This window comes from Brugia malayi (assembly GCF_000002995.4).
Source record: "Brugia malayi strain FR3 genome assembly, contig: Bm_v4_Chr2_contig_001, whole genome shotgun sequence".
NCBI classification, from domain to species: Eukaryota; Metazoa; Nematoda; class Chromadorea; order Rhabditida; family Onchocercidae; genus Brugia; species Brugia malayi.
The window spans coordinates 254,279-276,006 of record NW_025062476.1 but is presented as its reverse complement, the minus strand read 5'-3'; the positions used below and the strand labels follow the sequence as shown (position 1 = coordinate 276,006).

Genomic DNA, 21,728 nt, shown 5'->3' with positions numbered 1-21,728 from the left:
ATGAAAGTGATAGGAAAGCTTCCCACTATGATCTCTGTTACTCTGTCATGATCTGTGAAATACGAAATGAACTACGGAGAGCTACCGAATCACACTTTTCTCCAGTTACCATTACTCTACCATCTTCTCATGCCAGCCATGAATATGATGAATAACCAAGCTGGGAAACTAATTCAGTCAACAAGCAGTGTCCGTGCACCTTCCATTCCTCTCTTTTCCCTTTCACCAGCACATATCATGAATTCCTACAGATGGATGTTCTTCAAACTTATCTTTCTCAGCTTAATGGTAATCTGTAATTTGTGTAATTCAAATAAAACTGCGTATAGGTATCGAACGCGAGTGTATTAAATCAGCATTCTTTAAAATATACAAGAGGTTTCTGTTATCTAAAGTGTTACAAAGTTTCATCAATTTTCTCGACTAGGTGTCACTGAAGAGATTTGTCTTACTTTGTCAAGGAAAAAAAACCAAATTCTCTTATCTCAGTAAGATAATACCCGAGAAAAGTTTTTAAGTTTTCTTTATAACTGATCGATGATTTGACGAGATTAAATAGGAAATTAAATAAGAATTTGGGAGGTTACCATAAGAAAGCACTCCTCCGTAAGCAAAGAAGGCGGTATCTCACATGCAATTACATCAACTATCATGAGATATATACAATCTTTTCTGTTGATCTTGAGGATTGAAATGACTGGAAACGCATAGGTTCATAATAAACACTTAAGATTTATATTTTACAAACAAATACGAAATAATATTTCAATATTTTCATGATTTCATATAATTCTAACTCGGTTTCGACATTGTATCAATAAATTGCAGTGCAGTACACTAGGAAAATGGATGTTTGTAATGGATGCCAAAAAAGAAAACCAATGGAAGCAACAAACAATACCTTTGTGGATTTGTAAATAAGCAATATATTTACTTTACTGCACAGAGGCTACTTTTATGAAAAGTCTCAGCTCTGTTTAAATCCTAAATATTAAAACAAATTTGAAATAGAGTTTAGTAATATTTCTTTAATTCCAGGAAAAGAATACGAAATCAAGACTGATTTATTTCCTTTTCAGCACCGGCTTACTCGAGACGCCGATGGGAACAACTGGCGGATCTATTGTTTCAGGTACAAAACAGAACAAATATTAAATTTCGATCTTTTATCAAAGAGAGAGATAACGATTACATATCTGTGAAGACAACTACTTATGGCTGTTACGGACTTCTTGGATATGGGAAGGGTGGAGAAAGAGTAAGTTACACCTAAATTATTATATTTAACTGTGGAATTCATTTAGAATTACGCTTTCAATTCAGTGGGATGCATGCAACTGAATACTGCAAACTGCAAAATGACATAAAGATTTCCATTCGCAAATTTCATACTCCGTCACGGTATCTGATCCTAAACTTTCCCGTCCTACCTCTGTACAGTTCTTGGTCAGAAACCATTCCACGTGCTCAACTCTCACACGTCACTTAAAACGCCGTCTTCTTCAGTGGATCAATATCTACGATGAATGTATAGAGTACAGTCACATTGTCTTGCGATCAATATATCAAATTCTTGGTTTTCAAATGATCGCAATGAAGGAGCCGGAAGGAAACATATTGTATTTCGGTGCTGACAGCGAGATTGGTGTAAGTTGCCTAATACTTAGCAAATTTTCTAACGAATTCTTCCTCTGCGTACCGAGAGACATACAGTATGCAGATAATGGAATGCTCGAAAGCATCCGCATTATGCGGTACCACCAAAATAAAAGTAGCCTCGAAAAGGCAGAAAACCAGAGGAATTCAAAGTGAGAAAGCCCACCGTGTCACCGTAAAAGTAAAAGTCATTCTGTGTTATCACTACGAGACGAACTCTTTAAGCCTTTTTATTGTCTTCTGCTTCTAATGCAGTAAAGTTACAGTACCTTAAATTTGTGGTATGGAAGGACAAATTTATTGTGGATTCAAAAAAGCTGACCGAAGAGACCAACGAAGAAGAATGCATTGGAATGGAAACTGCGACAAGTATGATGTGTCATCAACCAAATATGGAATTTGTAAGCGCATCATCTCTTTCTATCTCTGAATGACAGTACAATGTCTCACACTCACTGAAGCCTCTCGATATTGTCTCGACGAGAACGGTTCAAAGTTTCAATTACAGTTTTACTGGAGCAAAGTATACGAGAATCTTATCCACTCCTACCCCTACGTAGATGACCCACTCTTTGGACGTGTGTACAGAAGGACCAGAAATATAAGCAACCATGACATCTTCCACGTGAACAGAATTTACAAACAGGTAATCATATACGTCACAAACACATCTATGAAAGATCCTTTTGCGGGTCACAAAGACATCACAGTACCTCCACTTATCCCCCTTTACTCAACCGGGGCTCAAATGACCCATCAATTCCTGAGACTGGTCCAGACTTGTTATGAAAATTATTTTGTCCTAGCCTACTGCTTACTGAATTTTCTAATGATATCTACTGTTAGGAAAGCAACTTACTAAGTTGGTAATGATTACTGTGTTAGCACCATTTGCACTGTCACAATAAGTCTAGATCAGTGTTACAGTTTCACTGGAGGAGCAAAGTGTTTTTACTTGTCACCATTTGCACTTGTCCTTGTCTTCGTTATCCCTACATTCTCTTTTGATTCTTCCCTTCTTGCCTTTATCAGCAGTTCCCAAATTTAGGCCAACAAGGATTCGAGTTACCGATTGCATGATTTCGCGAATCCTTCAATGTATAGGGCTGAAGATTTCCAGAAAATGCCTAATGTTATCATTGGACTGGCTGATTTGTATTGTGAGGATAGTCTCGTTGACTGTGACTTTCTACACAAATCTCGTGGCCATTGCAATTCATTTCAAGAGTTCAGGTGGATTTCATCTTGCTTAGAAACATTTCTCATGTGGACTGCTTTGCAAGAAATGTAAATTTGCTGAAAAAGTATTTATGGAAGAAATTGTTTTCTTTTTCTTTTGAGAAGATCCCGTTGCAGGTACATATTATGTGCTCGGACCTGTGGAATGTGCGGTATAAGCTTACGACTGTACTACATTAGTACACATCATCCTTTCTTGTACATCCAGGTTAACTTTCCGGATTTCTCCTTCAAACCGGTTTTATTTTGATGTCCTCTGTCTGACTTCTGCTTTGTACAATTATCAACTTATTGCCAGTACTGAAGTATTAAAACTTGTTAATGATATAATAGTTGAATATCTCTTCTTTCTCCCTCCCTCCTTTCTCTCATATCTTTTTCCAATCGTTGTGATTCTACCGCAGAAATCTCTTACTTATTATGGAAATAGCGATGAATTATGAAAATGTAACTTTTTCCATCTAAAATAAGCTGAAAATAATACGGAAATAAAATTTATAATAATGGAAAAATAAAGAAAGAAATCAATAATTTCAGGAAAAGACAGAACATCAGTTGCCAATATGTACCGATGATCTTCAGGCTGTTCTAAACGGAACATGTAGTCATACAAATTTGCATAATTGCTTGCTTCCCAGATTTCGGGAAAAGTGCCGCAGAAGTTGTGGCTATTGTCCAGAACAAAGTCGAGTTGATTGCGAATTTGTAAGTTTTCCGACAATCATTGCAAGGAAATACAATTGTCTTACACAAACAAGTGTCATATGCCGCATTAGTAATGTATTATTAAATTAAATTAGTTATATAATAGGTAACGGCTGTAAATGCAGAATATTTGTACGACCATCCGAATTACAATTATCGCTGTCAGTACATTCGAGCCATCTCCAATAGGAAATGCGAGGCGGTACCCTTTTTATTTTCTCTCTTCTTGCAAGAGATTAATATTTGGCCACTCTTTTGCAATTTTCAAAAAGTTTCGTTTGAAATATTATGCTGAGTAATTACTGGTATCGAACTACTGCTCTATGATTTGACAGAGCGAAACAAAGTTTTTGATTGAATGAGTATTTGATTAGCAAACCTTGTGCTAGTTCAATAATAGCAGTATGAACAAGAAGATGAGAGATAGTATCTAGTGAGGAAACATTTCTTGCTCTGCGAATTCGTGCTGCACAGATTCCCCGTATATCTTCAGGATGAAAAAGTAGCGATAAATCCGATTACGGATTGTATGCTATCCTGTGGTCATTATGCATGCTCTCGAGGTGACATAGAAGAAGATATGGGGCATGGGCAAGTCCCTGTGATGCAACTGTATGTACCGCAAAATGAATGGCAATTCGCGACACTTGGGTCTTTGGCTAGTTTTGAGGAAACCAATTCATCATTCAGTTAATTGAGATTAAACTATGTAATTTAATTGCAATAAATTTCATTTCATCGAAATAAACATAATCTTGTCACAGTTCATTTCCACCTTCCTCTCTGTCGCATATACTTTCTTCTTCCCACTTTATGGCGCGTAAGTATGACAACGTGTGAGTGAGTATGACGACGACGGTACGTGTCACGCGCACTTTATGCATTTCATTTCATTGTAACATATAAATATGGGTTCAACACTAGAACTCTTATTCTTTAATTTTGGGATTATTTATTGCGGCTGTCGAGAGAAATACGACTGTGGCAATTAGAACCGTTTGTTCCGTACAGTAGTGAAATGTACGCGCAGCCAAAGGATGTCGTTTTGTTGATGGTTGGAGTGGTACCACTGGCGATCATCGTTCTCGTGCAGTGTGCGAGTGGGAGACGGACAAAAAAGATGAATTTGGTTTAGTGATGCCTAGTGATACCGTTTGTCTCTCCTCTCCAAATATTCGGGATGAGTGGTAGGGAAAGATGTAGAGAGCCACGAAAAGGCAGGCAAGACTAGGTCGCTCTCTTCTGCTCTCGATCATGAACTGATCTTTGTTATCTATGATTTAATGATTTGAATCATTCGTCGTTGCACGGTTAGTTAAATATGTTTCAGTCAAATACCAAATCAAAAGTGACACAAAGTTCCGCATCCTCAAACAAGTCTGTGAAGGAAAGGAACAAAGTGCAAAAAAACAAACTAAGGAGAAGTGTGCAAGAATCATCGCGACTATCATCTCAGAAAAAAAGAGCAATAGAAGTAATCAGCAAAAGTTTTGTCCCGATAGATTGACAAGCCAAAATAGTCTAGCTTTAAAGTACCTGAAAGCAGTTCGATAAAGAAGCATTTTTGGGCATGAAAATGTTTCATATTGTTTAATTTAGAAAAGATCAGTTAGCATACGAAGCCAAAATGATGCAATCCTTCCGTCGAAGGGTTCACATCGATGGAATGGGCTATGCGAGAAAGAAATGAGTGGTGATACATCTGCTAATATACCTGGAAAGTCGTCAGCTGTGATACCTATGGTAACTACCGGGACACTAAAAAATATAAAAGTTGCTAAGGTTGAGGATGTAAGCCATCATTTTGAAAAATGCTTTAAACTATTTAAATTTTGAATTAATTAAATGTTACAGTAAATACAGATATTCATTTTCTGAAGGGATTGTCAGAAAAGAGAAAATATGGGTCATTCAGTCTTTTTGACTACAACCATTTCTAAAGAAGAAAAGCCGTTTAAGCGTTTACTGCTATCTTTACACAACTCCCAAAATACTATCAAATTTTTTTCTGATAGCGGCAAATAATCTGTATTGTTAAATTTTTTGACCTATTCAAATCATATGATTTCTTAAAATTCGTTTTGTAGAAATTCGTTACCCTTAAACCAGTAAGACAAACAAATCGCTAACTATCACAAAAATAATTCATAGAAATTTTGCTAAATCGAATGAATCATTTTTATCGTCAAAACCTTCGAGTTGTTCAAATAACCGAATCAGTTAAAATTTTTCGGAGAAAAAGGAGGATTCAACAATTGAGGAAAATAGAGTGATTTAAAATTTCAGACAAAATCGATCTCTAATGAAGAAAGGAAGGAAGCCACCTTCAAAGAACAAGAGGTTAGTTGAATTCCAGTTTCATTAAAAAAATATGAAACGTTCCTCAAGCCATTTTCTCTTGTTATCAAAAACATTTCATTACTTGAAATAATTATTTATTTCAGCAAAACACTCAGGAAAATATCGGTTTAATTGATGAAAAAGGTGATTATCTCTTTTAAGATTTTTTCGAATTTTTTACAAACCGAAGTTTCGTTTTTTTCATCACTAAGGTTGGTCATTTACAAGTACTAAGAGAGAAACTCTCACTGAGAGAGAAAGTGAGAGAGATCAACAATCTATCAGCCACTAAATGTCTGATACAGAGGAACAAGAGCTGATACTTGAACCGAGAAATCTCCGATGGAGTGGTGAGGGAGGCTATCAAACAGTACAACTGCGAAATATAACAAAGGACCGTTTGGCTGTCAAAGTATGACACTGTCATTTGATTCTTACAATGGCAATTAGGTAAGACATCTGAGAGAAATTTACCTGTACGGTAACCAGCAATACGGATTGATTTTCGTTAGTTCATCCAGTAAACCACATCAAATTTCATTTAGTTCAGGAAGATGAATAATTAATAAGTGAATAAATGGTCTCAGTAGTAATTCAAAGCTCAACAGACATTTCGAGAAAGGATCCATCTTCAGGCCAAATGTTCGGACAACCAGCTGTACCGGGTAAATCCCGTATTCGGCTTCATTGATCCGGGAGAACAATTAAAGGTGGATATTATGCGGCGGAAAGCTGTACCAAAAGTGGACAAGATGATTTTCGTTAGTGTTCGGGTAAGTGATCGCCCATTCTGATCTGTGATCATTCTTCTCCTTTCCATAATTTCATTTGTAGTCTTTATTCCTTTTCACAAAATCTGAATTACACATTTTATATTTCAGGCCAATAAGGATGACATTTTTCCCAAGCCATTATTCAAACGTTCAAAGGACAGCCAAAAGATGGCCATGTTACCCTTACTTATCGCTCGAGCGATCTGATCTGATCTCACTCAACTCGATGATGCGATCTGATCTGATCTCATTCGACTCGATGCGATCAGATCCGTGCGGTGTGAATATCCATCCGTTCATCTCTCCCTCTCTTCTACCACATCCTATCACCACTACACCACTCAATAAATAAATCGCTGCCAACTCGTTCCGTTCTTTGTGCATTTCAACCGGATCCTATCTTCCAGTGGTCTTTAATATTGCATTGTGGGTTCGGACGCGTCGTGCCGTTGTATGCACGCATCGCTGCTGCTAGGGTTTGCAGGCCAGGGAATCAGTTATAGGTCTGTGTGTTCCCTTTGGGTGTCAAAGGTCACGAGGTGTAGATATTATATCACTTTACCCTTACGATATTTTTCACTTACTTCTTCACCAAAATCTACCCATTCAGTTCATGAGCATATCAATTCGTTCCACGTGCGTAACGCTCTAGCATCGTATATTCAACATTTATTATACGTGCATATTCCTATTCGGCATGCAAAAACATTCCACTATTTTCACTCCACACCTTATGGTTTATTAGTGTATGCAGATAATCCGCATCGCTTGTTCAGCATTCTCATTTTTAATTTCATATTCATCTTTTCTTTAAATGTATCTTTCAGTGGTATATAAAATTTTGAATCATTATGGCTGCAGCGTCACCTTTGCTGCAGTACCCAGCATCGGATATAGATGCCCTGAGCTCATCAGCACCGCTGCAGCCCGCCGCAAGCTCTTCACAGTTTCCGCAGGTTGTTAATTTCTTCCAAACATTGCGTAGTACATAAGTTATCTTTTCAAGGATATTTCGTTCCAAAAATTTCCTTGCAGACAAGTTCTAATATCTCCAGTCAACAACAAATTATAACAAACAACCAATTTCAACCATATTACCTGCGGCCGGGTTATCGATTCAAAACAAATTTGGTTCGTTAACAATCATACATGCGTGTTCATCATCTATCTGTTAATACTTTAATAGTTAAAGCCGACGGCTATTTGATCCCTCAAATAGTGACATTTATAAGTAGTATCTAAACATATTTTTTCAAGTCCAGAATTTCTTATTAAATTAGTTTGTGCTGTCATTACAGCAACCGGTATTGGATGTTGCTGACGGTCCGGGTAGGCGATTGCGCAAGAATGTTGCAAACGTCCGGCGTCACATCGATTATATTGCCAATGTACTAAATCATTTCGAGGTATGTTTATACTGACTACCAATCTTCAATATCATACCTTTTGCCCTGTACCGTTTTTCAATTCTAGTTTATTTCTTCGGCCTCTTATCGATAATTTTATTATGAGGTAACAGGTATTTTTTTCACAACTGCTAGATGAACTGTAATCTGTATCGTTCATTGTGAATCAAATTTTTTTTATTTGTGTTTTAATAATTTTTTTTCCAACATCTACAACTCATTATGCTCAATTAATGATATCGGTATTTGAAAAATTTTGGAGCTGAAATAATTGCTGACTTATATATTCTACGAAATGTCTATCGATAGCACACATTTCATTGGGTTAAAAGATTTTAAAGGATTGCATGTATATCACATAGCACAGGAATGGAGGTAGGCGGGGAATATAAATATAAATAAATTTTTATAGTTGATTTTAGAAATCAGAAGCAGAAATCTGGTACGTGAAAGAATTTTCAGGCTCGATTATGGCAGCATGATTTGCGTGCTCGTGAGGCCGTTCAGCCAGATATATTATATCAGAATTCTGCGGTTCCTCCAACCACTACTGTAGACAAGACTATTGACTGTGTTTTAAATAAATTTGTGCGAGCTGCGATGAATAAAGTTAAATGTCCTATTTACAGTATTTGTGTAAGTTATTAATGTCCTTATGAATTGCTACAGTCAAAATTCTGTCGCTTTATACTATGAAATACAAGACAACATTTTAATAGTATAATAGGAAGTTAGTGGTTTATAAATTTCAGTGGACACCAGAGGGTAAACGGTTGATAACGGGTGCATCAACGGGCGAATTCACTTTATGGAATGGTACAGCTTTCAATTTCGAGACAATTCTTCAGGTATTTGTGGCAGCTTTTATCGTCCATTTCTCAGTGGATCGCGTTTATTCAGTTTTGTCTCATTCATTCATTTCCATGCGTCACCGTATGTTATCCATTACTCCTTGTTTTACGTCGTAAGTCACTAATTCGGCCTCAAATAAAATGAAATAAAGAAAAGGCTGAAAAGAGTTTGTGAGTAGAATTATTTTTATATATAACATAAATGAAAATAAAGGATGATCCAGTCGGCACTGCCTTTTTTACAAATATGCCGATATTTTCCTGCTTTGTATAATTATGAAGCAGATAAATAGTTTATAAGGCCTACTTGTTGACAGTTTGCATCGCGATTATCAGCGAGTGTTGGACTCATCCTCCACTGCCTACGTTATTTCTGCATTTTTCAAATCAATTCAAAATTGGCTAATGTATCAAATGATTTAACTTCCTCAAAAAGTTAGGGACCAGTCGGTGGTCTTGTTAAAATTTCATGGGATGTTGAAATCAGTTATCAGTAAAAGTAGGTCATTAAAAATTTTTTCGTTTTGGCCTGCTTTGTTGATCAAAAAGTACTGTTGACTTTTTGAATGAAATTTCCTTAGGAATGGATTATTTTCCATCACTGTAAAGGATGAAGTGCTAAGCAAGTATTTTTCATTATTCGTGAACTTCGGTGAGATCGAATTAGTATTCTTGGTTGCATTCAATAATTTGCTGAAGTCTGGGTAGGTGGATGGAGAAACTGTAATGCAGTTTTTATTTGGTGTAAATGATGCTACCTTCAACTTATGTTTAGATATCTTATTAAAAAGGGTCCCATTTGAAGAACATTGCGACGACGTTTTCTGAGATTATTGAAGTCATTTAAAGATGACTTGCTTATAATTCTTCAAAACATTGTGTTTTTCTACTGGACACTTATGATAGCTATCAATTTACTCTTTAATGCTGTTTGATCTTTACACGTAATGATAGCAGACCTCGCATTTTTTAAGGACAATCGTACAACGAAAACGTTCCAGTGACTTGATTTCTTGTACAACGCTTGGGTGTCTTGATATATTCCATGAAAGGGTTAGAACATCTGGTTCAAATGTACCGACTTCCACTTGTAACAAGTAAAAAATACTTAGCAAGCTAGTAGCTAACAAATTAAGGTGTCACTGACGACAAGTGACAGATAAACTGTCCTGAAAAGTATAACTAAGGAATAAGGTGTCACTGTGAACGAGTGAAATAGTTAAAAGATCGGATATTACAGAAAACGAGGACGTACGAAGTCAGTTATATGTTTTAGTTTTATTTTGTTGCTTGATCTTTTGAGATGAATACAGGTTAAGAATGCCATCGATTTGCATGTTATTGCAGCAATCGCCTATGTAATAAATAATTCCGTTATACTTAAATGGAAGGAGGCTTTGTTCCAGAAAAGAAGCTGTACTGCAATTGTAGGGGTGTGCTTTGGTTTTTTTTTTATTGCGTTTTTACGTGAATCAGTTTTACCTTTTAATCAACAACAAGTCAACTTTCATACAGTTAACATCGATATGTTCTTCGTTTACATCTAGCTTCTTATTCCTTTGGTAAGATTGTTCGTGTTAATCAGTATTTGGGATTAAACTTGCAGTTCACATGAGTAGAAAATTCCAGGTAGTGTTCTCTAATGTCTTCTAGCATCTGATAAAGATGATATAATTGGAATATGAAACTAACTGATTGCTATGCATTCTGCAAGTCTGAGAGGAATTGCTTATTAATTAAGACATGAAAAGAAGCTTTCTTAAACACTCTAATCCATTTAGGTAAGGAAATAAGGTATAAAATTTGGGATTCTTTGATTATATGAAAGCAACAAATCATATTATAGTTCACTCCACGAGGTCGCAGAATCTGTTCTAAAAAGAAAAATTGACTTGATGCGAACTGCTAAATTGATAACATATCAATATCTTTTTTGAGAATTCTTATATTTTTAATATTCCCAGTTAATTTATGCCACCTGAAGTTAGTTACGTGCAGTGAAAAACAGAGTAATTGTTGAAATGGTGTTCCAGGCTCATGATACAGCGATCCGTGCTTTGAAATGGTCACACAACGATCAATGGCTTGTCTCAGCGGATCACGACGGTTTCGTAAAATATTGGCAACCAAATATGAACAATGTACACATGTATCAAGCGCATAAAGATGAAGCTATCCGATCTATCAGGTTAATTATGTTTGTTGTTTTTTTTTTTTTTTTCATTTAAATTGCAGGAAGTTTGAGATTGTACTATGAAGTTCAAACTTAGTTATTAGTTCCTATTATTACTTTTCAGTTTTGCGCCCACAGATGTGAAATTGGTAACTGGTTCGGATGATGCTACCGCGCGAATTTGGGATTTTGCTCGATGTGCTGAAGAAAAAGTACTTCGCGGCCATGGATCGGATGTGCGTAGTGTTGATTGGCATCCTCAAAAAGGTTTGATATGCACTGGATCACGTGACTCACAACAACCGGTGAAATTATGGGATCCAAAAACAGGCCAATGTCTGTCAACTTTGTGAGTTTTTTTAAAACTTTTCTGGATTCTAATGATTAAAAAAAAAAAATTATTGTAAGGGCTTGCATCAAGTTCTCTGTTGATAACTCATATATGGCTGTTAATAATTTTTAATTTGAAAATAAATTCTTGTAATCATTAATTTTGAGACATGATCATAAAAATTCGGTAATGGCCGTGCAGTGGAATAAAAATGGAAATTGGCTGTTGACTGGATCCCGTGATCATTTGATTAAAATGTATGATATCAGAATGATGCGTGAAATGCACACTTACAAGGGACACAAAAAAGAAGTAACAGGTTAGTTTCCAACTGCAGTAGTTTTTTTTTTTCTTTCACTTTGCAAAATTGATTTTTTTTTTTGAGTTTTTTTGCTTTTGTAATCTTCTATTTTATTTAAACTCATTATTTTTCACACTTTCACATTATGTTATTTTGCAGCATTAGCTTGGCATCCGGTTCATGAAGGTATGTTTGTAAGTGGTGGCGGTGATGGATCATTGGCATATTGGCTTGTAAATAATGACAAAGAACTTGGATTTTTGGAGCATGCTCATGACCAAGCTATATGGACACTTGAGTGGCATCCTTTGGGCCATATTCTGGCATCAGGTATTTCGAGTTTTAAGCTGAAATTATGATAAATGAGACTTTTGAAGTAACATTGTGGTTCAGGTATTGTCAATCTATTGATAAAACTTCGTTTTACTTAAAAATTCGACACCGATATAATCCAATTTCAAAATTCTTATTTTATGCTGATATCTTCCAGGTTCTAATGATAACAACACTAAGTTCTGGGCGCGAAATCGTCCAGGTGACACACAGGATGACATCTATGGTTTAGCATCATGTTCTGGTTCGATACCAGCGGCAGCAAAAGAAACGAAAACTGAAACTGATGAGGAAAAAACTTTTGTCGCTGTTATTCCAGGTGCTGTTGAACTTAACAACCTCGAAAATTACATTATTAAATAAGATCTTTTTGAGCAAAAATATGTTGAAGCGAAGATGTAACAGAATTCAAGTTCAAGTTTTGTTCGCTGTATGTTGGAGGTATGTTTTTTAGGTATGGGCTTGGATGATGACGTGTTTCAAGGAATGCAGAAGAAAGAAGCGCGAACAACTGTTGGTGGTCCACCGGTTGGAGGACCTTTGCTATTTCCAGAAGATCCAAACGCACGTCAACAGGTAAGTTAATAAGTATTACTTCCATTGAAGAAATACTTAAAACCTGATAATAATATTTTAGAAATTGGACTGGCAAGTTTGATGAGAACGTAGATTTTGCTTGGTCGCAATAACAGCGTTATTATTAGATATTGTTCAAATGCCTTTGAATATTAGAAGTATAGCAAATGAATTATTTATGTTATTTTTCGTTAGACACTGAATATCGGTGCAAAAAGGACTTTGATTAAACAACCTCCACCAAAGAAAGCTCAACGACAATTTGAACGGATGTGGAATGTTGCGAAGCCTGGAGCTTCCGGAAGCGATGATTATGTTGATGAAGTGCTGGACGAAGGGACATTCCGTAGATCCAAGGCCTCCTTGCTTGGGCCACCGCCACGCTCATTGCTATCTTCGAAACGTGAAGAAGCTGTAGATTCTTTGAAACTTTTCGATGGTGCTTTTCCATTTATTTTAATCTTAACTTTCGCCATTTTCAAATATATGTTTATTTGGAATTATTCGGTGCTATGCTACGTCCTCGAATAATAGCTTTTTTTTGTGATCAAATTTTCAGAAGGCCGATCTCCCAGCCCTAGTCAGGACAGAAATAGACGTTCCCAGAAAAATCTCACTGGATCAGATCAGGAAATTGGTTCGGTATCCCTACAAATGCCGCCATCTCTGTCATCTGCACCGGCGGTTGTACAACAGTGGCCAAATTCAACAGCATCTCAACCACCAGTGATACAACAGATTACCCCGCAACAAGGTATTTTGGTACCAGCTGTGCAGAGTATGTTCCTCCATCTTTTTTTTTTCTTTTTTTCGAAAACTTTTTTACTTATTTCCACAATTTTGAACTGGCATAGTTTTTCACTGATACAGACTAGGGTACCATAACTAGTGGTATAACATTAGAATGTTTTTGCTGTGGTGCTGAACATCCTGCCTCATATCGCTGAGAAGTAAAGGCAATTTTATATAATTTCAAGTTCTCCTAGTGTCTTAGTGTAGAATCCTGAAAATAATCTCTTAATGTGTCTCCTCGTTTGTATTTTTCTTCCACTGGTATTCGAATTTTCACTCTCTTAACTTCACATCATCAGTCGTTATTGACGTTAGCTCAATACTACGACTGTTTTTCTTAACTTGAAGCTCTGAATAGTTTTGTTTTATTTGCAACTTGTCGGCTTCTAGTGCTTTGTCGATGAATATTGTTTTTATCTTCCTTTGCAGCACTGACGGCAGTGGCCCAGATGGGAGCAGCTGGTATACCTTTACCCGCCTTACCCATGCCACCAGCTATTGGTCCACTTATTTGGCCACCACCAATTCCGGCTAGCCTTACATCTGTGCCTCCTGCATCGTCGTCATCCATTCAGAACAGGGTACATTTCGGAAACTTGATATTTGCAGGAATATTTTTCATAAGTCGAACAAAACAAGTTCAGCATCTTTTAGTAGTTGCTGCTATTGTTACTTCTAAACTATTTTTTGGTTTTAGGATGTGGACTATCGTACTGCACCTTCTTCTCTCTCAATGCCACCACTTTTACAAGGTAATAGCACCTGCACATCCAATGATGTGGATCTAAGAAATCAGCAACCTTCGTCATCTTCACAGTCACAAAGCTGGCGCTCTAGTGCACAACTAGACAGTAAATCAATAAATAATGATGAAACCTCAAGAACTACTCCTTCTACAGGTATGGAATTATGAATTGTATGGATTGTTCCCGTTTAACATGATAATTTGGATTTGAAAAATAATGACACTGGATTTGTCTTTATGGCTGTCATATCACATATGTTTATGTGTTCAGGCGAATTAAGAATACATGATCCTCGTATAAGAAGAGGTGGGTCTCGAGGAAATATGGCTAGGAATGGAGATGACGAAAGATCAGGAGGATCTATATCTGGAACTCAAGTACGTGACCCTCGCAGAAGGCCTCAGCTACGTGCCCCAACTGCATCTAAACAGGTCTGTTGTTTATTCAACACCATTTTAGAATTTGGCTTTTATATCGGAAGAATGCAAAAATTATCTTCAGGACGAAGACTTTGATGGTCGTTTCGAAGGTAGTCAAGTTCGACGGCGTGTCTGGATGCCAAATATGAACGAAGCCGGAGATGGTAGAATTGGACTCGGCCAGTCAGTCCCAATGCGTTATGAATTTAACTGTCCCGTCAGTGATTTTGATGATCGCCTTCAACATCAACAACAGTATCCGCCCTATTTACATCAGCATACCGGAGGTGGGTTAGTACGGCGAGGGGCGAGCAGAAATCGAATTCGTAGAGGAGCTTATTAATTGCTGATATTTGCGTTAAAATCCCAATCGCTAACCTCATCCAGTTCATTTGGTAACTAAACTGACTCCTTTAGCAACCAAATCATATCTGTTATCCAGAAATATGGATTACTTTACGACAATTTTGCATTGTTGTTTTGGATCTTCAATATATATATGAAAATTTTGAAGTATGTAAGCTGTATTTCATGTTACTTTTTTTATTTATACATTATGGAACTCATTGCTTTTTCCTTCTTGTTGTTCTGTTGTGTTCTGCACTATCTACTTGGTTATATGGTGAATTTGTGCTGCTTTTTTCATTCAACACATAAAATAATAAATGAATATCCAGCTTACAAGGATCATAAGCACCAACTGAAACTTTCATTCGATATCAGTGGCATGAATGTGTCATGTGTCGATTAAGTCATAATCTATATTGGACATATATCATTTTTACAAAAAAAGAAATGGTTGGAACAAAACATCGAATTTATATTTCGTAACTTAATATTCCGTAATTTTGAGTGGTCTCGGAGGTTTTTGGTGATTCTCTGCAGCTCCCCGAGGAAACACTTTGGAGTGTTCGAATGGAGTACCAAATAATGATTGGTCAGTATGCACGTTCATTTGCTCTTCATCTGTGACTACCGGACGTCCATCCTCGACTGCCATTTGCTTTGTCAACATAACCAAACTCTGATGTAATCACGTTTAGTCGAGATGCAAATCATATAGAACGAACTTAGTTCATATTATGATTTAGAACGAACTTATTGCAATATGGCTTAAGCACCCAACATTTACAACAAACAGCGGTATAACCTTGAAAGACTCAGGTTCGTAGACTGCAAGCTGCGAAATGACAACGTTGTCTAACAGGACATGCGCTTTTGCAAGCATATTTCGGAAAGGTGCATAGTCGAAATGGTACTCGGCGAGAGCTGCCTTTATTCGTTCTTCCGCATACTGCAATCTTCACAATTACAATACATAATCTTTTAAGTATATGTATACAGTTGTAATATTTTAGATATAAAAAAGTGAAACAGCGTTCTGTCAATTGTTCGAAGAAAACTTACAAATTTCTCCAATTTCGGTGCATCTTCACGTTGCATATTCAAATATGTATACAGTTTATTCAATTTTCGTAAGCCTCTTCGTACGGTAGTCCGTTGGAAACCGTACTGCCACTGAAACATACAGTATCATTGTGTACCGTTAGTAAACGGAAGACTGTAATATCATAATTACATATTCCAATACTGACTACAATATTCTTTAATATTACTATAAACTGAGAGTGCTCCAACATTACTATTATTAGCAAAATTGTTAAAAATAACACGTACGGCAACAAATCTTCTAAGTTGTTCACGTTTCTGCCATACATCTGGTTTGACTTTGACGTAGAACGGATGATATGGACTATTGATGACACGACGCAGAAAGTTGACCCCACTTGACCTCATCCTGCCTTGACCAAACAAGTCAGGAATAGCCCCCCAATTCTACATCCACAGCTGCCGGACTTAACATCAACAGCAGGTTTGGTGCCGATTAGCTGTTGCCAGTGAGGGGCCGCGTGAATTTGCGATGTGCTTGGGAAGTGAGTGGTGTTGGAGTGGACGTGGTGATTTGGTTGCTGAACGTGGAGTGCAGCATGGAGAGTGGTCAGTCCCCGTCACCAGTGTACGAGCAGGAGAGTGAGGCGGATTTGTCCTTGTGAGTCCTTACATTTTTATGGGTTCATTCTTGGTCATCAGACAGGAAGACTGTTCTGTTTTCAGGAGAGTGCTGGGTCACTCGATGGAAGAGCCAGAACCATGTTCATTCAACTTACGTCTTATCGAGGCTGTTCGTAGCAGTCGCTGCCTTTATGATGCCAAGGATCGTTTGTATCGCTCAGCGGATCATAAGATCAAAGTGTGGAATCGGCTTGTACAGATATTGCAATTTGATGGTATTATTAATTTTTCATACTGTTTCTCTTATTATCATCATATTACTTATTTCTCTTGCAAATATTACCATATCAATGCGATGGATAAGATAGCCATAAAGCTTGAATAATTTTATATTTTATATGATGTGAGAGCGTGAGACAAATAGTGAATCTCACCCGCATTGGTATGACACAGCTTTTCATCAGTTTGTAATGGTAGTCGTGATAGAATATCATGATCATTATAATTTTCGACCTCATTATGTTATCATGGTTCACTCGAAATATAACTGTAATCGTTGTTATCCTTTAACTTTGTGGGAGCAAAGAACTTACCGATGGATATTGAGATGTTTAATGAATTTAATCGATGAGTTTGAGAAATTAAGAAAATTGAATGGTGAATGATTTTCCAGGTGATGCTCGTACATTATATAATCGTTGGAAGCAGCTGCGTGATAAATATGGAAAAGAGAAAAAGAAATTAAAGTACGGTGCGGAACATACTGGATGGCAATACTTTAAACACTTGACCTTTTTGGACCCACATATGATTGACCGACAGCAGCAACAGTTTGCCCGTGCTAAAGACGGCAAAGGAGTTATGCTTTCACCTGGAGGAGTTTGTATTTAATTTGCGCTAGGAAGAAAGGATAGGAAAGATTTGGAATGGGCTTGTTCGATAAATTAACATAGTTAAGTTGGAAAGTAAATTATTTGAAACCGGTCACTGGCCAATTCTAGACTCCGCATCATATCGTGATCAATGATCCGACCTTCTCGCTATCGTTAATTCAAGAAGTGCAACAACATCCATGTCTTTATGATATCAGAGATCCCAAATATAGGCATTCCGAATGTCGAAATCAAGCATGGGCTGAAATTATCAAGAATTTGGATTTTCCAGGTTCAGATTCTTTTCCACTTCTGGCTGGTTTCAAACTTTTATTGATTTTTTTTTTTGTGCTATCATCCTCAATTAAGACTTTTTATAGGAGACATTAATTCTATCTATAAGCAATGGAAGAAAGTGCGTGATCGCTATGTAAGAGAGAAACGAAAGATACGGATGTCAAGTGCAAATGGTGGTGAAGTAGAGGAGTCGCAGTGGGATCTGTTTCCTCAAATGATGTGGATTGATCCATTTTTAGATGACCGAGCCACGTAAGTTAAGTTATGTGTTTACGAAACAACTTTAATTTTTATTTCTCTATCCAAAAAGATTTTTTTTATTGTTCGAAATATGCATTTTATAATGTCTTGGCAATGACCATTTTATAAGTGAAAAAATTTATTGAAGAGTTGGAAAAATTCATTGGGCAACAAGCTGGGTTGAATAAATACTTTGCACTCATAAGCAACTGAAATCTTTTAGGCATTATTCAAGAAGTGTCAAACGAAAACATGATAGTGAAGAGTTGTCCGAAGATGGCTTTTTGGATGACTTAGCAGATAGTGCGCACGGTCAGCACAGTGTCTCGCAGAACCAGCCACTATATTCTTCAGTACTGTTCCCGGGAGGAATGACTACTGTTAAAACGGTGCAGGGTGAGAAATGATAATAAAATCTATATTTGTTAATCGTAAGGAACTGAGTAACTCAAACATTAGTTATTTGTTACATTTTTTGCTTCACAGTGACAAGATGTTACGAAACAATAAATGAGAGATCGAGGTGTTGCTAATAAAGAATAAACTTGGTTAGAAGTCTCAAAATGAATTTCAGGTACTCACAGAGAAGCAGAGCGGGCAACAATGGTCACACGAAATTTATCACTGCAGCAACGTGATATGAATGCTGTTGATGGTGACAAAGCATTTGCATTAAGTGTAACAGCTGATATGCTTGCACTTCCGGAACATGCTAGGGCAATCGCGAAGGCTCAGATTCAGAACTGGCTTGATAATTCTAGGCTCTCGCAGCAGATGCAGTTTGATTCTAAATAATGGCAACATTATTGTGCAATGCAAATATTGAAATTCCAAATGGTAGTATCATTAATAGGATCTTGGGTATATTTTCTCTTTGTTGTCCTAAAAAATCATTTAGACCGTTATAGTTACATGAACATTATCTTTCAGGTTGTTTAAATTAGAAGCGAGAGAACATATTCCGGCTTTCTCTCACTTTTCCCAAAGTTATTTTATATATTCTTCTTTGTTATTGCTTTTTATTTTATTTTGCTATAAAATTCTAAAATCAAACTTAGGTTGTTGCATATAGTGCTAGATTATCCAGTGCATATGCGAGAGGGTTCTTTTTCTCTGCATTTTGTGTTGTCTTCACGTATATATTTATTTCCTCTACTCTCAAATGCCTACCCTGCATCTTTATTCTTCACCGTTTTGTTCTTTTTAAAGTCATGTTTGCATAAGATTTGTTGCATTCTATATGTATTTTTGGACAAGTATGGGCCAGCTAATTATTTTTACTCCTATCAAATGGTTTTAAAGATGCGATAGAATTCCGGAAAGATACTGACCTACTTTGGGATAAACAGTCAAGAAAAAATTGCAAGAAGCTGAAATAACGTGTGTTATCTTGAATCATGTATAATTGTATAGTGTAATAGACGAATAAGTCACATTATAATAAAGGAATATTTATTTATATCAGCTACTCATATTTCATGGCTAATTACGTGCATATATCCTTTATCCAGATTAGCTATATTTTGTGTGAATCCACGGCAGCTTGGGGCAGTATTCACGGTGTTAGCAGTTATTATTGTTTAAAATGTAGTGGTGAAACTGACAATATTGTTAGATGAAGTGCAAATGTGGACTTCATTTTCAGGAGACGTTGCCTTTTTCTTCAATTTTCGAAATATCTCTTTAAAACGGCATTTGTCAGTATTTTCCATCGTCTGTTGAGTAAAAGCATTACTACTATGAGTAAAGCTAATCGAGTCCGGCGTATCGTTTGGGTGGACTGCGAAATGACAGGTCTGGATGTTAGCAGTAAAACAATCGTTGAAATTGCATGTGCCATTACTGAAGCTGATTTGATGGTAACTATCACTGATTTTTTTCTTTTAAGCTCAGGTAAGAAAATCTGAAACCGATAATCGCTTTCCGAAAGAGATCTCTAATGTTAACTTATTTTAAAATTAGCATTCATCATTTCAGTCATTTGTATGATTGATACATGAACATACATGTACACGTGGGACTGATGTGACTTTAAAGTTTGATTTGAACTGTTGACAAAGAAATATGGGTTGGCAGGTTGTCGAAGAAGGACTTAATTTGGTCATATCACAACCAAAAGAAGTTCTTGAAGGAATGGATAATTGGTGTAAAGCAACATTCGCATCCAATGGCCTTCTGCAGGAAATACTATCTAGTAAAATAACTATGAAGGAAGCTGAGAATGAGGTAGTCATATCACTTTAGTAAGTTGTTTTGAGTAGGGAAGTGAACAAAGGGATAAAGTATAGATTTCGGGAAGCAGTAATTTTGTCCCGAAAAGAAATTCCTCTACTTTTTGTGAAATTTTACCGATAAGAAGAAAAAATTAAAGTGGAAGAGACGAAAACAAGGAAAAATGTATAAATGAGATTTGCCAATGAGCAAAAATAGTACATATTCCTGCTTAATGTTCCTCAACACCTTTGTATTTCCTTATTAGGATTTAAAAAAAAAAAAAAAAAAAAAACTGAATAGTTGCAGATCTTAAAATATGTCCGGCAACATACTGATTCTGGTATGTGCCCTCTTGGTGGTAATTCTGTTGGCAGTGATCGAATTTTTCTACAGAAATACATGCCTACACTTGAAAAGCATTTACACTATCGTAACATCGATGTATCCAGTATAAAAGAGGTAGAATCATTCTCTAAACAAGGAAAAATTTCTGTTTGCCAAGTTAACTATTTCATCAATTGTTCATATACATATTATGCCATCTCTTATTGATTTGTTCGGTCAGTGTATTTTAGTTGGTGAAGCGATGGTACCCAGATGTATATGCAAGAAAACCACAAAAAGAAAATACCCACCGGGCGCTTAATGATATTTATGAGAGTATTCAAGAACTGAATTGGTACAAGAAGAATATTTTCATCCCATAAATTTTCTTTAAATAAAAATAAACATAAATTTTCTTTGGTTTGGTTGTTATAAAAGCATAAAATTTGGAGAAATGTAATGGAGGGTTTCGAAAGAAGGAGAGAAACGATTATACTTGTACAGATTAAATCTTGGTAGCTGCATTTCGAACTACTCTCATATCGTGTTTTTCTATGTTATTCATATATATATCACCAGATCGTTCCATAAATTTGCATTTAATTTCATTCGGTGGTATATCTTATCGAACAATGAGTATTGAGTTATGCAATTCTTTAAATATCTCAGCGAGCGGTGGTTTCCTGCCAAGGCCTACTTCATCCATCAAGGTCGCTTATCACTTCATCTTTACCTCTTATGACTTTTATTTTTCTTACACTTTGCCCTAGGAGAGATGCCTTGCCACTGTGTGACATGTCACAAAAGTAACGAGACAGATGGCTGGAAGACTTGCTCTAAGCAGTACTTTTCCCGCTATAGTACACTACCTCATCTTTCAAATGTAAACATTACGGAACACCCCTCCCCCCAAAAATCCCTTCTGCAAAACAAGAAGCAAGATGGATGGACAATTGAGCTGCAGTGCAATGCGTCGAAACATTCGAGAAGTTTCGCAACTTGTCTATAAACCAGTGGTGACATGGTGCTGTGATGGCGGCAGTAGTAGTTTAATGAGAGTGAGTTGATGGGTGGGGAGGTTGTTGTCGAGTTCAGGGTGACATAGTAACTCTTACCTCATCCTTATC

General features: G+C 36.6%; 5 protein-coding genes across 7 annotated transcripts; 4 read left to right on the top strand and 1 right to left on the bottom strand.

Annotated features, from left to right (window-relative positions):
* Positions 1 to 66: 66 nt before the first annotated feature.
* Bm6158 (MSP domain protein) lies at positions 67 to 6,920 on the top strand (the record flags this gene model as incomplete). Its single annotated transcript, XM_043077930.1, has 19 exons — positions 67 to 288; positions 829 to 913; positions 1,080 to 1,258; positions 1,507 to 1,647; positions 1,923 to 2,057; positions 2,165 to 2,302; positions 2,705 to 2,889; positions 3,013 to 3,103; positions 3,433 to 3,600; positions 3,707 to 3,802; positions 4,094 to 4,289; positions 4,631 to 4,752; positions 4,931 to 5,074; positions 5,200 to 5,391; positions 5,887 to 5,940; positions 6,045 to 6,084; positions 6,246 to 6,352; positions 6,576 to 6,713; positions 6,822 to 6,920. The coding sequence occupies 19 exons, from the start codon at positions 67 to 69 to the stop codon at positions 6,918 to 6,920; spliced, it is 2,532 nt and encodes an 843-aa protein (XP_042933864.1).
* A 644-nt stretch (positions 6,921 to 7,564) lies between these two features.
* Positions 7,565 to 14,984, top strand: Bma-pfs-2 (the record flags this gene model as incomplete). Of its 2 annotated transcripts, XM_001898497.2 has the most annotated exons (17): positions 7,565 to 7,669; positions 7,749 to 7,844; positions 8,012 to 8,119; positions 8,582 to 8,755; positions 8,872 to 8,967; positions 11,004 to 11,158; positions 11,268 to 11,492; positions 11,642 to 11,793; positions 11,935 to 12,105; positions 12,266 to 12,427; positions 12,563 to 12,684; positions 12,880 to 13,123; positions 13,244 to 13,462; positions 13,906 to 14,057; positions 14,174 to 14,375; positions 14,493 to 14,653; positions 14,724 to 14,984. In XM_001898497.2, 17 exons carry the CDS (start codon positions 7,565 to 7,567, stop codon positions 14,982 to 14,984), a joined length of 2,805 nt encoding a protein of 934 aa, XP_001898532.2. The 2 variants fall into 2 exon arrangements, with proteins under 2 accessions (XP_001898532.2, XP_042933863.1); XM_043077929.1 differs by lacking the exons at positions 7,565 to 7,669; positions 7,749 to 7,844; positions 8,012 to 8,119; positions 8,582 to 8,755; positions 8,872 to 8,967 and having other exon boundaries at positions 11,103 to 11,158.
* Positions 14,985 to 15,473: 489 nt separating this feature from the next.
* On the bottom strand, positions 15,474 to 16,438 carry Bma-mrpl-20 (50S ribosomal protein L20, putative; the record flags this gene model as incomplete). Its single annotated transcript, XM_001898495.2, has 4 exons — positions 15,474 to 15,665; positions 15,792 to 15,935; positions 16,049 to 16,159; positions 16,319 to 16,438. The coding sequence occupies 4 exons, from the start codon at positions 16,436 to 16,438 to the stop codon at positions 15,474 to 15,476; spliced, it is 567 nt and encodes a 188-aa protein (XP_001898530.1).
* Positions 16,439 to 16,629: 191 nt separating this feature from the next.
* Bma-madf-3 lies at positions 16,630 to 18,858 on the top strand (the record flags this gene model as incomplete). 2 transcript variants are annotated; one of them, XM_043077928.1, is made up of 7 exons in its annotated part: positions 16,630 to 16,691; positions 16,757 to 16,929; positions 17,328 to 17,533; positions 17,656 to 17,818; positions 17,907 to 18,075; positions 18,287 to 18,459; positions 18,638 to 18,858. In XM_043077928.1, the coding sequence occupies 7 exons, from the start codon at positions 16,630 to 16,632 to the stop codon at positions 18,856 to 18,858; spliced, it is 1,167 nt and encodes a 388-aa protein (XP_042933862.1). The 2 variants fall into 2 exon arrangements, with proteins under 2 accessions (XP_042933862.1, XP_001898529.2); XM_001898494.2 differs by lacking the exon at positions 16,630 to 16,691 and having other exon boundaries at positions 16,776 to 16,929.
* Positions 18,859 to 19,802: 944 nt separating this feature from the next.
* Positions 19,803 to 20,984, top strand: Bm2062 (Smfn protein, putative; the record flags this gene model as incomplete). Its single annotated transcript, XM_001898493.2, has 4 exons — positions 19,803 to 19,922; positions 20,140 to 20,289; positions 20,584 to 20,736; positions 20,853 to 20,984. The coding sequence occupies 4 exons, from the start codon at positions 19,803 to 19,805 to the stop codon at positions 20,982 to 20,984; spliced, it is 555 nt and encodes a 184-aa protein (XP_001898528.1).
* Between the last annotated feature and the right edge of the window lie 744 nt (positions 20,985 to 21,728).